We start from the raw sequence: 17,785 nt of genomic DNA on the forward strand, positions 1-17,785 counted from the left end.
GTGAATGCTGTTCCAATATAACCGCTTGCTTCGACACTGTTAAAGTCATACAGAAACACACCTTATTAAAAACATGAAGAAATAAAACACTGGAAAGGAACTTAATCATACCGTTTTCAGATTGCCACCATTTCTTTTCTCTGTCTGGTTCAAAATTTGTAATCACATTCTCAATGGTGTGGCTGTTGGGTTGGGTGTGTGGGTCGTATGGAAATCTGGAGTCACAAATGAAGCATTTTTGTTCCCCCTGGAAAACACCATCATTAACATTTAAAATAAAGGACTGTAATTACTTATTGTTGATCTGAATTTAAAAACAAACTGTACTTACTATATTTGTCATTCAATCTGGCTAAAAATAAAAAGCAGAGGAAATAACAAGACATCAATTTTTCCATCAATAGATGCTTAAATGAAATAACAAATGAAATTAAAATATGGCTTAGAATTTTGATAAATTTATACAAATTTATAAATTTTTATAAATTTGGAGCAAAAATGCAAATATATGAAGAACTAATTCCTTTTTCACACAAGATACAGATGATCTGGAGATTATTTTCAACTATGAGAAATAATCAGAATATAACTTCGAGTGGAATTATTTCCTTTAGTTAAAAGAAGAATATTTGGCATGAAACTAATGAAACAATGGGCCACTGGGTTATCTGCAACCATCGTCCTTTCTCTCTCAGACATACTTTTTGTCAGAAAAGCTTCCAATTCCAAAACCTTTATATCGCACACGTGGATTTTGTAAAAGATTTTCATAAACTCACAACGGAGAGCCTCACCCTCTTGTCTCACAGACAAGAAGGTCTTATTAGTGAATGGGAACTAGTTTTCCACGAGATGCATTTTCAAATGTTGTTAACAGCCGAATTGGCCTTGGATTGTGCTTACTTGAATATGTCTGCTTGTAGCTGTACTTATTTGAAACACATCCCAGAAATAAACCCACAAATTTAGAGTCAACTAATATTTGACAGAGGAAGCAGGCACATACAATGGGCTAAAGATAGTTTATTCAATAATGATGTTGGGAAAATTGGACAGATACGTGCAGAAAAATGAGGCTAGACCACCTTCTTACACCATACACAAGAGTAAACTCAAAATGGATTAAAGACTTAAATATTAGACCTGAGTCCATAAAAATCCTAGAAGAAAACATAGGCAACAAAATCTCAGACATATTTCATAATAATACTTTATCTTATATATCTCCCCAGGCAAGGGAAACAAAAGAAAAAAAAAAACAAATGGGACTACATCAAACTAAAAGGTTTTTGCACAGCAAAGAAGACCATCAACAAAATTAAAAGACAATCCATGGAATGGGAGAACATATTCACCAATACATCTGATAAGGGGTTAATATCCAAAACTTATAAAGAACTTACAAAACTCATCACCCAAAAAAATGAAACAATCCAATTAAAATATGGGCAAAGGACCTAAATAGACACTTCTCCAAAGAGCACATACAGATGGTCAATAGCCATATGAAAAGATGCTCAGCATCATTAATTATCAAAGAAATGCAAATTAAAACTACAACGATATATCACCTCACAGCTCTCAGAATGGCCATCATCAATAAATCAACAAACAAGTGCTGGCAAGGATGTGGAGAAAAGGGAACCCTTTTGCACTGTTGGTGGGAATGAAGACTGGTGCAGACACTGTGGAAAGCATTATGGAGATACCTCAGAATGTTAAAATTGGAACTGCCTTTTTAAAAAAGGATTTTATTTGTTTTTAGACAGAGGGGAAGGGAGGGAGAAAGCGAAAGAGACAATCATCAATGTGTGGTTGCCTCCCGAGTGTCCCCCTCATGGAGACCTGGCCCACAACCCAGGCATGTGCCCTGACTGGAATCAAACAAGCAACCCTTTGGTTTGCAGGCTGGCACTCAATCCACTGAGCAACACCAGCCAGGCTGTAACTGCCTTTTGACCTAGTGATCCCTCTTCTAGGAATATAGCCACAGAAACTCAAACCACTAATTTGAAAGAACATAAGCACCCCTGTGTTCATTGCAGTGTTATTTACAATCCCCAAGATATGGAAGCAGCTCAAGTGTCCATCAATAGATGAGAGGATAAAACAACTATGGGACATTTACACAATGGAATACTACTTGGCCATAAGATGAAGAATATTTTACCCTTTCTGACAGCATGGATGGACCTGGAGAACATTATGCTAAGTGAAAAAAGCCAGTCAGAGAAAGACAAATACCATATGATTTCACTCATATGTGGAATCTAATGAACAAACTGAACTAACAAGCAAAATGCAGACACACTCACTAGAGAGCAGGATGACAGCTCTTGGGCAGGAAGGTTAGGGGGTAGAGGGATTGAGCAAAAAGGAAAAAGGACTCATGGAGGTGGACAACCATGTGATGATTGTGGAGGGGAGAGGTATATAAAGGGGATAAATGGTAATGGAAAAAATACAATAAAAAATAAAAAACAACAACAAAAAAGCCTCCTAAGGAAATCTCCAAAGACTTCCAAAAGACTGTCCATGGCCTGCACAGCTGTTCCAGGCTAATTTGCAGGAGTGGGACTCTGGAGGAACATTTTTGCAAAGCTTTCAGGAAGCAGGAGCTGTTTATTACCATCCCTTGTGCTGGAAACTGCTTACAACAGCGAATGCACTAGTTGGTGTTTAGTGAATGTTGAGTTTACGTCCTGACCATGACTTACAAGGGCCTACATGACCTCATCAGGGCTGCCTCCTTGACTGCCTTCCCCGATACATTCAGTCTTAGCTATACTTACCTCTTTCCCTGAGCTTACCAAGAACTCTTGTGACTTAGAATCTTGACACAAGCTGCTCTCAGTTCCCCCTGGACCAGCACCAAATATTTCTATCTCTTGCTCCTCCCCTTCTTTCAGGTCTCTGCTTAAATGCCATCATCTCAGAGAAATTTCCCTTGACTTTTATGTAAAATACCACCACCTCCCACCCTCATGGCCTCTGCCAGTCTCCATCCCTTACCCTGCTTGACAATATTTTCTAAGCCCTTATCACTACCTGTGACTATATTATATAGTGGTTGCATTTCTGTCTGTTGGCATCATTAGACTTTAAGCTAAATGAGATCAAGGACTTTGTTTTGTTTATGGCTGTATTCTCGTTACCTAGAATAGTGTCTGCACCATAGTAGATAAGCAATAAAATTTGTTGAATGAATGCATGATGATTTTAATGATTATTTCTGCTAGAGTCTATCAAGGTAAACCAGCTCTTCAAGAACTCCACATAATATTTTTATTTTAAAAATATTTTATTTATTTATTTTTAGAGAGAGAGGGAGAAAGAGAGGGAGAGAAACATCAGTTTAAGAGAGAAATATCCATCGGTTGCCTCTCATCCAGGCCCCGACTGGGGACTAAACCTATAACCTTGGCATGTGTTCTGATTGGGAATTGAACCAGTGACCTTTCACTTTGCAATATGACGCCAAACCAACTGAGAGACACTGGTCAGGCCTATAAAATCTTTTTAGAATTACTAGCCACTACAAACCTTCCACTTGAAGAAATCAAGGGACAATGGAAGCAGCTCAACTCTGCATATGGGGAGGCTTGACCCAGGCCTGTCCTAAAAGAGCAGCAGAAGCCCTGTGATCCCACCACAAGATGTCAAGACTTCAAAGTATTTCCAATAATACTATAAAAATTGGGGGGGGGGGAGAATGTTTATACTCAGGGCTTGTGGGCTATTCTTTCTGCAAACATTTCAGAAGCACAGTCATTGCTGGGACTGGCTACAGAGGACGCTTAGTTGTAATGACTAAGCGGGAATCCCAACTTGTGTGACACTGTGGGTCAATGTTGACTTGAAGCTTTTGAAGAGAATGCTTGGCTTGGTAGCAGTTTCTTAGACAACAGATGGGAAAATCGCCCCTCATCCTGCACAGTGTTTGTGTGGACTAGCCCTTGCAGTCCCACCTGTGAAACTTAGTCAGCCTGAAGATATTTTGAGAGTTTTTTTTCAGTTCTAGGATTTTTAAGATTTCTGTGATTATATAGACAAAAGAAGCTTCTGAAGTTTGATTTACTTCTGTTTTTGGTGGTGTGAAATTAAGATATAGGAACATGAATTTCTGATTATCGTCCGAGTATATCATGGGTTGGCTAGGACAAGGGTAAGTGAATGCCAGTGGTTGAAGAACAAGATGGGTGATCCTGGGTCAGAAAGTTTCTAATGTTAGAGTTGAGAACCACTTCTTACAGGACCCGGACTCGTAAAGTTACTGGAAGGGCCATACGTCCCACCTGACCTGGAGTTGAGTAAAGTTCTACAGTGCCATTTCCTTGCAGAGAAGTTGCTTTCTTACACAAGTACTCCCCAAACTTAGAATAGTGCTAAGCATTCAGGTATTGTCTCCACTTATTTATAATCATCTTCTTTTGCTAGGAACCAATGAGAATACAAAGCATTTTCCAGAGACCTCCAGGAGTTGCGTTAATGAACAATACCTGGAAAAGCCTGGGCCACTAACATTAGGCTTGTGTCCAACTTCCTTCCTGCACATCCTCTCACTGAAGGCTTGGCATGACTGCCTCAGGCTTTTCAGCAGGTGTGATGTACAGATGACCTTGGTTGTTTGATCTGCTCTCAGAATACAGGGAGGGGGGAACCCTCTAAAGCAACTTGTCCTTTTAATACACTGGCCTTCAAGGAAAAAAAGGCCGCAAAATATGTTCACATTGGAATTTTATGGTTTTTAGGCAAGACCAAGGCAATTTCCAAGTGGCACTGTGAGGCTGCAGTGAATTCCAGGTCCACACCCTTCTATCTCTATGGCAGGACAGGGAGAACTCCTGGTTAGCATAATGGCCTTGAGGGCCTTATGGATCCTCAGTCCTTATTGATTAAGTCAACTAGGTTTATTCTATGGCAGCCACATTTTATAGTCATTCCTCTCAAAGACGGAACCAAAAAGACTCTTCTGTTTAGTGCTGAAGGTAAGAAGAAACAGATGAAGCAGATCTTCCTATTTTCTGATCTGACAAGGTTTCCTGAACTTTGAATTGTATTGCATGTGTCTCTGATGTTCCGGAAGGAATGTTGTCTCCTTCTTTACTGTTATCTGAACAGCCCCAGATGTACTCAGAAGAATCTACATCAGTGATTAAATAATGTCCCAATAAGTAAACAAAGGACCAACCCACCTCGAGGTAGCTGAGGATGCAGTATTTCTGGGCTCCGTCTAGCCCACAGGTAGAAGAAGCTGTGAGCTGTGTGCTGCGTCCCACCAGGAGATTGCCAGTGGTGGGATAACAGGCACGATTGTTGCATCCATCTTCAGCTTTTGCATAACTGAGCAACCCTTGAACACAACAGAAACAGCTACTTAGAAGGCAGTCCAAGGGTAGTTGAAGGCTTAAAGAAGCAACTGGTTAAGTTGGAAAGTTAACAGTCCATTTATTTATTTTTAAAAAGATTTTATTTATTTATTTTTAGAGAGAGGAGAAGGGAAGGAGAAAGAGAGGGACAGAAACATCAATGTGTGGTTGCCTCTTGTGTACCCCCTACTGGGGGCCTTGCCCGCAACCCAGGTATGTGCCCTGACTGGGAATTGAACTGGTGGGTTTGCAGCCCACACTCCATCCACTGAGCCACACCAGCCAGGGCAACAGTCCATTATTTTTAATACTAGTTCTGTTGATCATTAAGGCCCTTGTCCTGGATGCTTTTGGTGCCCTTAGTCTGATGGAAATTTCTTAACCTGGGAAGTTATACCATCTGTGTTCCTGGCCTCACCTGGGCCATCCTGTAGCCAATGACTGATAAATACGTAGTTCAGTACACAGTCCATCGCCTCAGGCTAGGATCAACTCCGCTGTGTCAATTATGCCCAGAACCTCTCCACGGGGGCAGGCTGAAGCCTGACCCCAGCTGGGACCCCCTCCCGCCTTTGCTTCCTCACCTGACTCCTCAGAGCACTCCCTCAATCAATCACATGACCACGAATCCCTGTCTCAGGCTCTGCTTCTAAGTAACCTCATCTGAGACAGCTTCTCTGTACTGGGATTCTCCACGTATCATTTTAGGGCAAAAAACAAAGAAGAATACACAGACATGATGAAGGAGAATCCTAATCCTGCCTAATATTCTCCTAAATTCTGTAAGTTCAATTGGTCCATTATAACATGAACTGTTGGGCTCAGATGTATCATGGAACAAATCATGTCCCTTTGGGACCAAGTGAGAGACGGAGTCCCGGTCTGTACCGCGCACCTAGCCCTTGCCACCTGCTGTCCGGCAGATCTGTCTTGACGGGATTCGGTCACAGGAGGTGTAGGATCATTGCAAGGGCAACTCCATATCGACTGTCACTTCAATTCTTTACTTTCCATGTGCAGCCTCTGAGATAATACTCTTATATCTCAGTTTAAAACTATTTTGAAAGTTCTAGTTGTTTAAAAATGTTAAATTCTGACTTAAGACAACTGTTAAATCTCTATATGTGAATGCGGAGTGGATAGGGTAATCCGAACTATTTCTTGCCTGCAGGGTTTGCTCTACTATGCTGGTTACATTTTTGTAACCTGTAACATATTAACAGATTTGTTAATTGTTGGGAAGAATGAAGAAAACAAAGTAGAATCTTACTGGGGCTAAGTAAGGTTAATACACGTAAGTTAAATGCAGATACAATGTGAGTCAACTGTGACTTTTTATTGATAGCCATTTATAGTATAGTTCTATTTCTTCTTTTAAAAGTGTATTTGAGCTTGGAGAACCAAGACGGCAGCGAAGGTAGACACACTGCACCTCCTCGCACAACCAGGACAGAAAATTGAACGGCAAGGAAGTCCGACACCAAGTAGATAAAAAAGAAACATACATCCAGACTGGTAGGAGGGGCAGAGACGGGCACCGGGGCAGAGAGGACTTGCATGGCCGTGGTGGGACGGAGACTGGCGGAGTGTGGGACAAACAGGGCAGGCAGTCTGACCTCTAGCAGACCCCAAGGCCCCACACTCACGCACAGATAAACCGGGACTAACGGCAGGGAACAAAGCAGACCATGTAACCCAGGGCTCCAGCACAGGGAAATAAAGCCTCAAACCTCTGATTGAAAACGCCCGTCGGGGTTGGGGCAGCAGCAGGAGAGACTCCCAGCCTCACAGGAGAGGTCGTTGGAGAGACCCACAGGGGCCTAGAGTGTGCACAGGCCCACCTACTCGGGAACCAGCACCAGAGGGGCCTAATTTGATTGTGGGTAGCTGAGGGAGTGACTGAAATCTGGTGGAGAGGGGAGCAGGCGCCATTGCTCCCTCTCAGCCCCTCCCCCACGTACAGGGTCACAGCACAGTGACCAGCATTACCCCACCCCCGGGGGACACCTAAGGCTCTGCCCCTTTAAGTAACAGACATGCCAAGACAAAAAAAAAAAAAAAAAAAAGGCCCAAATGACAGAACACTTCAAAGCTCCAGAAAAAATACAACTAAGCGAGGAAGAGATAGCCAACCTATCGGATGCACAGTTCAAAACACTGGTTATTAAGATGCTCACAGAATTGGTTGAATTTTTTGAAAACTAGATGAATAAATGAAGCCTGTGCCAAGAGAAACAAAGGAAAATGTACAGGGAACCAATAGTGATGCAAAGGAAACTGGGACTCAAATCAATGGTGTGGACCAGAAGGAAGAAAGAAACATCCAACCAGAAAAGAATGAAGAAACAAGAATTCGGAAAAATGAGGAGAGGCTTAGGAACCTCCAGGACATCTTGAAACGTTCCAACATCCGAATTATAGGGGTGCCAGAAGGAGAAGAGGAAGAACAAAAAATTGAAAACTTATTTGAACAAATAATGAAGGAGAACTTCCCTCATCTGGCAAAGGAAACAGACTTCCAGGAAGTCCAGGAAGCTCAGAGAGTCCCAAAGAAGCTGGACCCAAGGAGGAACACACCAAGGCACATCATAATTACATTCCCCAAGATGAAACAGAAGGAGAGAATCCTAGAAGCAGCAAGAGAAAAGGACACAGTTACCTACAAAGGGGTTCCCATAAGACTGTCAGCTGATTTCTCAAAAGAGACCTTACAGGCAAGAAGGGGCTGGCAAGAAGTATTCCAAGTCATGAAAGGCAAGGGCCTACATCCAAGATTACTGTATCCAGCAAAGCTATCATTTAGAATGGAAGGGAAGATAAAGTGCTTCTCAGATAAGGTCAAGTTAAAGGAATTCATCATCACCAAGCCATTATTATATGAAATGTGAAAGGGACTTATCTAATAAAAAGAAGATAAAAGATATGAACAATAAAAATGACAGCAAACTCACAGTTATTAACAAACACACCTGAAACCAAAACAAAAGAAAACTAAGCAAACAACTAGAACAGGAACAGAACCACAGAAATGGAGATCACATGGAGGGTTATCAATAGGGGATTGGGAGGGGGAGAAAGGGGGGAAAGGTATAGAGAATAAATAGCATAAATGATAGGTGGAAAATAGACAGGGGGAGGGTAAGAATAGTGTAGGAAATGTAGAAGCCAAAGAACTTATAAGTATGACCCATGGACATGAACTATAGGGGGGGAATGTGGGAGGGAGGGGGCGGGAAGGATGGAGTTGAGTGAAGGGGCAGAAATGGGACAACTGTAATAGCATAATCGATAAATATATTAAAAAAGAAAATAAATAAATAAAGGTCTTTAACTTGATGAAACGCAAAAAAAAAGTATTTGAACAAGACAGTATAGTATTTTTTTTTTTTTAATTTGATTTAAGGGTTAGAATTCTGTTTGATTCTCAAGGCCAAAATCCAAGCACTAGTTGTCTCCTGATTAAAATTCAAATCATAGACATGGCAATTTTGCAGAAATAAAATAGATTGAAAGACATAACAACTTCGAAACAACTTTGAAACAACTTTGAAAATCTCTCTACTTGATGTTACAGCTTTCTTATGTAGGCGCAGTAGGCAAGAGAGTGTAATACTGGTAGAAGGATAGGCCCATAAATCAATGGAACAGAACAGAGAATCCAGAAATACATCCATACAAATATGCCCAACTGATCTTTGAGGTGCAAAGGCAATTGAATGGAGGAAGGATAACCTTTTCAACAAATAGTGCTGGAGAAATTGAAGATCCATAGGCAAAAATGAACTGCCATGAAAACTTCATGACTTATACAAATATTAACACAAAATGAACCATGGATTTAAATGTAAAATATATAAGTATAAAGGTATAAAACTCCCATAGCATGTAGGAGAAAATCTTTGGGACTCAGGGCTGGGCAAAGACTTTTTAGAATTGATGACAAGAGCATGATCCATAAAAAGAAAAATTGATAAATTGGACCTCATCAAAATTAGAAACTTTATGAAGAAGTAAAAAGGCAAGCAACAGGCTGGGAGAATATAATTGCAGATCACATATCTGACTAATGTCTTGATCTAGAATATAAAGCGCTCTCAAAATTCAGCATTAAAAATGAATCCAACTCTGGATGGCATGTGGATTGAGTGCTGGCCTGTGAACCAACAGGTTGCTGGTTCAATTCCCAGTCAGGGCACATGATGGGGTTTCGGGCCAGGTCCCCAGCGGGGGGTACGCAAGAGGCAACCACACATTGATGTTTCTCTCCCTCTCTTTCTCCCTCCCTTCCCCTCTCTAAAAAAATAAATAAAATGTAAAAAAACCTCACCCCAACCCAACAATAACATGACAAGTGGCATGAACAGACATTGCACTGAAGAAGATATACAAATGGCAAATAAGGCCCTGAAAAGAACATCATTAGCCATTAGGGAAATGCAAATTGAAGCCATAATAAGATACCACTACATACCTATCAGAATGGTTAAAGAAAACAGCATCTAGTGTTACCAGCAGTAACACTAGTTGCTGGCGAGGATGTGGAGAACTGGAGCACTCATACACCGCTAGCGGGAACGTACAATGGCTGGGGGAAAATATGGCAGCTTTTAAGAAAACTGTACGTGCTTATCATACAGTCTAGCAATTGCACTCTTAGATATTTATCCCAGAGATATGAATATTTATTTATACAAAAACCTGTATACACATGTCCATAGCATCTTTATTTATAACAGTCAAATGCTGGAAACAAGCCAGATTTCCTTCAATGGGTGAATGGTTAAGCAAAGTGTTGGTACATCCACATAATGGAATAGTTCTTAGCAATAAAAATGAGTGAATCTTGAAACATGGTGACAATGTGGATAAATCTCAAAGGAGGCTGGGTGAAAAAGGCCAATCTCAAAATGTTATATACTGGCCCTGAAGAACAGGGTGGCTGAGTTGAATGGAGCATCGTTCCACAAAGTGGAAAGTCAGTGGTTTGGTTCCTGTCCAGGCACATGCTTGGGTTGCGGGTTTGGTCCCCACTCAGGGTGCATAGGGGAGGCAACCAATCCATGTTTCTCTCTCACATTGATGTTTCTCTCCCTCTCTTTCTCCCTCCCTTCTCCTTGTGTTAAAAAATATAAATAAAATATTTTAAAAAGGTTATATACTGTGTAATTCCATTTCTTAAATGACAAAACTGTAGAGATGGAAAACAGATTGTCAGGGGGTTTGGGAGGCCAGGAGGGAAGGAGGTAGGGGTGGCTATAAAGGGGTAGTACTGGGGATCCTTGAAGTGATGGAATTGTTCTGTGTCTTAACTGTGGTGATTGTCATGTGAATAAAATTGCAGAGAATTGCCCTGGCTGGTGTAGCTCGGTGGATTGAGCACAGGCTGCAAACCGAAGGGTTGCCGGTTCAATTCCCAGTCAGGGCACATGCCTGGGTTGCAGGCCAGGTTCCCAGTAGGGAACGAATGAGAGGCAACCACACAGTGATGTTTCTCTCCCTCTTTCTCCTTCCTTCCCCTCTCTCTGAAAATAAATAAATAAATAAATAAAATCTTTTAAAAAATGCATAGAATTAATCCATACACACAAATGAGTGCGTGTGAAACTGGTGAAATCTGAATAAGGTCAATGGACTCTATCATGTTAATTTCCTGGCTGTCATATTGCACTGTAGTTATGCAAAATGTTACCATCAGAGGAAATTGAGTGAAATGTACATGGGATATTTCTGTATTATTTCTTACATCTGCACAAGAACTTATGATTACCTCAAAATGAAAGTAAAACACCCATACAATCTTTTCTTCCCTCAAAATCACCCCATCAGCCCCTGGATGGTGGATCAAGTACACCTGCATTCTAAAATAACACACACATGACCTCTTCCAGCCGCTCATATACTTTTCCCTCGAGACATTTTATGCCAAGGGAATTTATGTCAACAGACAGGAGTGAGAGGATTGGCCAAAAATGAAAAAATAATTACCATACTATGAAGTAAGCTTGGTTTCTTCTCAGTTTTCTCAATTGAAAAATAAAGAATTTCTTATGTACTTGTTCTATATCTAATGAATTTCTTTTCTTCAACTTGTCCTCCCCCAAATACAAGCTTTTGAAAGATAATGTTCTTTCTCTTATGCATACATTTCCCACATGAACTGTTCTGTTACCCTGGTTATTTTGTGATTGTTATCAGTCTGTAAACACACAGAGATCATATTTCTACTGCTAAGAATATGACACATAATGTGACATAGTGTGTCATAATGTGACCTCCCCACAGTTGACCACATGTCAGTTTGAACAGGGAATTTTCTATCCTCAGTCTCATTGCAAAGATTTCTATTCTAGAACAAAGGCACAGCATTTCCTTCTCTTTATTTGAGATAGGTACGTGAGAAAACTTAGTTCTCTCATACACTTTTTATTTCATTGTATAATAAATGATCCTGGATTAGTTAACATGAATTTTCCTCTTGTTCACCCAACAATCCAAACGCAGATGTCCTTTTATTTCCTAGAATTGGCATCTTGGACAAATAACTACTCAGAATTTTGGACTCCAATAGACAGAGACTGTTTAAAACAAGGTCAGGTATAACATTTCTGCTTATGCTACGTGTGGATTAACTAAGACTTCCCTTCCAGGGGTTTATTCTTTCAGACAAGTCCCATCCTGAATTCTTTTATTGGAACAGTTGCCTTGGAGACTTATCCTGCTTTTATAACCCAACTTGGCCAAACTTGTTTTAATCAGATCTGTACTTTTTAGAAATAAAAGTATTCCAGGACTTAGGGAAATTTAACTATTATTTGCATAATATTCTAAGTACACATATGAACTTACAGTCTAAAATACTTGGCCAAAAGTGGCTAGAAACATAAGTAATTCAGGCTGCATGCCTGAACATAAACTGGGCAACATCCTTCCTGGGCTAAAGATTTCAGCTGCCAGATTATTACATTAGCAATAGGTCGGAACTAATTCAATAAAGATGAAGGATAAAGATATTTATCTCTTTAGAAAATCAACGTATTCCTCAAAAATGACATACAACTTAAATATAGAATCTTATTAAGAATGAAGGCGGGAGATCTGGCCATTTAAAGAAAATGCACAGTACATTTTCTATAAAGGATCATTTTGGAGAAAGAACCATTATTATACAATCTCTCAGTAATTTTGTATATTGTTATAATTTTCTGAAACATGTGAGATGTTTTCATACAGTTTGGAGTGCACGTCAGAGTTTAGAGGCTGTGAACACACGTTCATGTGCTCACACACCTCACTTACTATGGGTAAGAAAAAGTACCAAGAATGCACATTAGACAAGGCACTTTGCATCCTGTTCCCCAAACCTTGCACCAATGTGTGTTTTATGATTTTTTCTCCTTATTTTCCTTAGTCAGATTGCAAGACAAAGTGTTTAAATAGGCTCTAGCATTTACAGAAATGCCTATGGTTGAACGAACCAGAAAATGCCCACACGGACGGTGTAGAGTTAACCTGGTTTGTAGTTTGACCGTAGGCAGCCCTAGAGACTTGGGTCGTGTCAGGGTTCCTTAGGGTTAGAAATCCTGGATGTGTTGCAGCAAGGCCTTTTCTGCCCAAGCTAAGGTGGTTTTGAAGACCTTTCCTTCAGGAGAGGGATCTCCTCAAGGAAGACTCTCTGAACAAGGTGTAAGGTATCCTCCATTGAGGCTGGGAGAAGGCACAGTCATTCTCACTGGTTGCTTCTAATTTTGAATGTTGGTTCAGTTCCAAAGAGAATATCCAAGTCAGATGTAGATTAAACATTTTTGTTCCCACTGGCTTGTGACTCACCTCTCTGAGACAAGGAATTTTCAACAGAGAACAAGTGAGCACTTCCCTTCTAGAGCTGTTCTTTCCTCTTTTACCAGCAGATCTAATTGGGCAGTTGCCTCAGGGCTTAAAAAGTGCAAAATTAAGAGATGGGATTCTTAGAGTTTGCTACCATGAAGAAATTCCGCATGAATCTTTGAAGAGAAGAGTCTAAGCAATTTAGTCAGTACTTAGTAATCAAAAGCAGGTCTGTCATAGACACAGAAAATTCAGGATCAGAGAGTGATTGTTGGAAACATCTTTTCTATGACTAATGTAAATTATTCTCAGCTTATTAAAAACAGCAGAGGCATGGAGGATTTGGCCCTTTAGCCCAGAGCTGCTGCTTACTCAGCAGAAGGAATTTTGCCTATAAATTCTTCATGAGACCACATCACAGGGACAAATGTTACATTCAAAGCAGGACTATTTTTTAAAATTGAAATGCATTATATTTATAAATTATGAATCTGAAAGTAGTTTACTTGCGCTAGTATCTTACTTTACTTACTTATCTGTTGAGGATGATATTCCATTAAAGAGTGATAGAAATAGCTACATGTGGGTACTCAACATACTTGAGTGAAATTTTTAGTTGCTTGACACAGTTATATAACAGACTGGCCACGCAAATATATAGCAGTATAGAAAAAAAAGAGGTGAATATGTTTAAAAACTATTTCTACTAAATATTTTAGAACAATAATATAAGCAGAAAATTAATTTTTGAACAACTAATACTCACCAAGGTGCAAAAGAAAGGTCAGCTGAAATTGCATTATTTTGTCAGGAAATGATTAAATTCAGTTCTGCTAGGTTAAAAAAAAAGATGCTAAATCAGTCACTGACAAACTCAATAATTGCATCAGTTGTCAATGGTTTGAAAATTTGTCTGATAGTTCTTACCCTTTAGGGACACAAAATACCTATAGTGCCTAATTCCTTAAAAAACAAAAGTGTATGCATTTTTACAAATACTTGTTTTCTATTTTGAAATCACAAAATACAATTTATTTGTGGGAAATATTATGAAACAAATATTTCCTTTCCATATTTTTATTTTAACCTATTTTGCCCATCTTATTATTTAGAAAAAAATTATGCAATCAATATGTACCCATTACTGAAAATGGAAAGATCAGACAGGGAAAATAAAGGAGTTATTATCCATAGTACCACCGCCTACAGAGAAGTGGTTAATGTCTTGCTATAGATTCTTCCATATGTTCTTTCTTGAATATAAATGTTTTCCAAAAATGATACCATGTCATTATATCTGAGACACCATTTTATACCATATATATATGTATAAACCATATACATATATACCATATGTATATACCATATACCTAATATATATATAACTGGTCTGTCCATAAGATATCCAGCCATATAATATGAAAAATAGAGACATTTATTGAAGAAGATACAAGAAATATTGTACATAGGACAATGACACCTCAGTCCCTTTAAAGTAGGCACCTTGAGACTTCACACAGTTCTCCAAATCACCATTACCTGTCCCGTTGTATTTTCCTGAATCTCATTGACAGTTTGAAATATCTTCCCTTTCAAAGGTGATTTTAGTTTGGGGGAAAGCCACAAGTCACAGGGCACCAAATCTGGGCTGTGGGGTGGCTGAGTAACCTGGGTGATCTGATGTTTTGCCAAAGATCTCTGCATGAGACGTGAGGCATGAGTGGGTGTGTCGTTGTGAAGAAGCTGCCAATCACCCCTTGCCCATAGCTGCAGCCTTGTGAATCATCCAAATATTTTCCGTGGAGGAATGTTAAAGCTTAATGCAAAATTTGATGCAGATTCATTGCTTTACTCACTCAGTCATTTTGAATGTGATGGCCACACAGTACACATGCTCACTCAATAGTGTCTTCCACCCCCACTGACTAGTACAGTGAAGTTGTCATTGTTCACACATGCACATTCCAGTCCACTCTCCTTGGCTGCCAGGTTATATCAGTGTCCTGTGAACTGTTCTCTTATATTAACAGTGGTTGGACTTTTTCTGAACAGACTAATATGTATACATTTATCCTCACCTAAGGACATGCTTACTAATTTTAAAGAGAGGGGAAGGAGAGAGAAAGGGACAGAAACATTGATCAGTTGCCTCCCAAACACACCCTGACTGTGAATGAAACCCTCAGCCTAGGCTTTTTGGTTGATGGAACAATATTCCAAACAACTAAGTCACACGGGCCAGGGTACCAGCCATATATTTTCACTTTAGCAATTTCAACCTAGTGAGAGGCATCAGGATCACCTAAGGGCTTCCACAGACCAAACCTGTGTCCCTCTTTGTAGATTCAGCTACGGCCCTCTGGGTAGAGGGCTTCCCAAGTCGCTGTTGTGGGACCCCTGACAGAGATGAAAGTGCATGAACTTCAGTGGGTTGGGAGGCGAGGAAGTAAAGTGCTCTTCTGCATCAATGTTTAAGTTACTGGGTAATATTCCTCTGAATGCAGGAACCAATGTTTATTTAACAAATCCCCTATTAGTTGATGTATACCATGTTTCTAATATTTTCCTGTTACAAATATGTTTGCTAAATTTTTGTTTATATCCTTAATTATCCCCCAGGATATATTAAATGGAGTGGAAATAATGAATCAAAAAGCATGACTGTGTGTTCACATGTACATGCATGCATGAACAGTACACATACACATGTACACACATCACACATGTGTGTGTGTAAAGCTTTTGATGTCAAACTACCATTCAGAAAGCTTTCCCCAATTTACACTCTCGTCAATAGCCTGTGGGAACAGCTGTTGCCCTGAGCCTTTAGCAATATTGAGTATTATGAATTTTTTAAGTTTTATCAATTTAAAAAGCAGAAAACTGTTCCTCATCATTATTTTAATGTATTTATTTCAACAGTAGTGAGTATAAAAATATTTTTCATGTATTTACAGATGAGAACCTTCTTTGACATTCTAGCCTTCAATGCTTGTCCTAATGGATTGTTTATCCCACGAACCCCACACCTTTAGCCCTGTGATCTCACCTCCCCTGCACTCGAGCATGAGCAGAGCACTGCCTGCTTACGGAAACCTCCTTTGCCTTGAATACCGCCCTGCTAGTTCCAGCCTTCTTATGAAGTCCTTTAGAAAATATTTGGAAATGCCCGATTTGGGGCAAATGTCCCATTCTGTGATCCAAGCTCTTTACATAGCCCGGGGGTCATTTGGGATGTCCAGTGTCATAAGAAAATGACTCAATGAGAAGCAGCCCCTCTGGAAGCATCTCCTTTTGAAAATGAACTCTGTGTGTTGTAAAAAATCTCCAGTTGTGGACTAATTACCGCACACAAAACCTTGTGAAGACCTCTAGGAGAGTCCAGATGGAGCCTTAGGAAGTTCCCCTCGGTGTGGGCCACCTGGACCCCAGCACTTTTTCTAGGTGGTGCACTTTTGTTGCCTTTTCCTTAGTTGGAGCAGGTGGCTTCAGTCAATTACCCAGCTGCACTTTGGATAACATGAAATCCCAAATCCTGATGTCCTGGATTCAGAACTCCTGCCTGCTTGCTTCATTCCTTCCTTTTAAAAAGTCTCTGGGATATTTTCCAATTACCAATGTTCAGGCCCCACCGAGGTCAATGCAGAATTGCTGGGGGGTGAGACCCAGGTGTAATGTGTTTAGGATGCTCCCCATAATGTTTTTTTTTAAGGATTTTATTTCTTTTTTAGAGAGAGGGGAAGGGAGGGAGAAAGAGAGGGAGAGAAACATCAGTGAGGGAAACATCGATCAATCGGTTGCCTCCTGCACACCCACAGCTGGGGATTCGGCGCGCCACCCAGGCATGTTCTCCTGACCAGGAACCAAACCAGAGATCTTTCAGTTCACAGGCCAGCGCTCAAACCACTGAACACCCCAGCCAGGGCCAGAGGAGTCTGATATGTACCCAGGGTTCAGAACCGCCGATGGCTCACAAACACCTAAAACTCATTAATTTGCCTCATGTGCCTGCTCTCCTCCTGGATTCCATTCTAAGAGAAGGGTATAGCCCAATGTTTTCCAAACTTTGCTGCACATTAGAGTCACCTGGGGAGTTTTACACGTCCTGCCACCCAGGTACATTCCATACCAATTAAACCAGAATACCTGGAGGTAAGGTCCCCACAGTATTTTAAAAATTTCCAGGTGATTCCAATATGCAGCAAAGTTTAGGACTCACTGGTAATGCCATGGGCCAGTGTGCTTAGGTCAGGGACTTGAGGCTCATTTTGTATTCCTCCTCCCTTCACCCTCAAATTTAACTTTGATCTTATCTCCTTAAAGGGTGGTTCTCAAAGTGTGGCCCAAGGACTTCGTAAGGTGACAAATTTGCCCAGGACTTCTCTGGTTTTAGCTCTGAAAACCCCCAGGTCCTGGGAATCTCACTGAATCCTGGGCAAACCCAGATGTTGGTCACTCTATGGAACCAGCAGAACCCGGGTCACCTGGAAACTAGTTAGAAATGCAAATGATCAAACCCCAGCCCAGGACCTACTATTTAGGAACTCTAGGGATGGGGGCCAGCACTCCGTGCTCTTACAAGCTCTCCATGT

At 40.5% G+C, this 17,785-nt stretch overlaps 1 protein-coding gene across 5 annotated transcripts in view; it reads right to left on the reverse strand.

Moving 5' to 3' along the window:
- The window catches only part of LAMB4 (laminin subunit beta 4), a 113,471-nt gene that overhangs the window by 91,601 nt on the left and 4,085 nt on the right, over positions 1–17,785 (reverse strand). For 4 of the 5 annotated variants that reach the window (XM_071221683.1, XM_045193454.2, XM_071221685.1 and 1 more), the window contains exons 2-4: positions 13,960–14,026; positions 5,196–5,353; positions 112–247 (exon numbers count right to left, since the gene is read on the reverse strand). In XM_071221683.1, the coding sequence (XP_071077784.1) occupies positions 112–247; positions 5,196–5,353; positions 13,960–13,993 (328 nt within the window). In that variant the 5' untranslated portion in view covers positions 13,994–14,026. The remainder of the gene's footprint in view (positions 1–111; positions 248–5,195; positions 5,354–13,959; positions 14,027–17,785) is intronic. The other variant, XM_045193449.2, reaches the window with a different exon arrangement.

The sequence above is a fragment of the Desmodus rotundus genome, chromosome 6 (genome assembly GCF_022682495.2).
Source record: "Desmodus rotundus isolate HL8 chromosome 6, HLdesRot8A.1, whole genome shotgun sequence".
In the NCBI taxonomy this organism is placed as follows: Eukaryota; Metazoa; Chordata; class Mammalia; order Chiroptera; family Phyllostomidae; genus Desmodus; species Desmodus rotundus.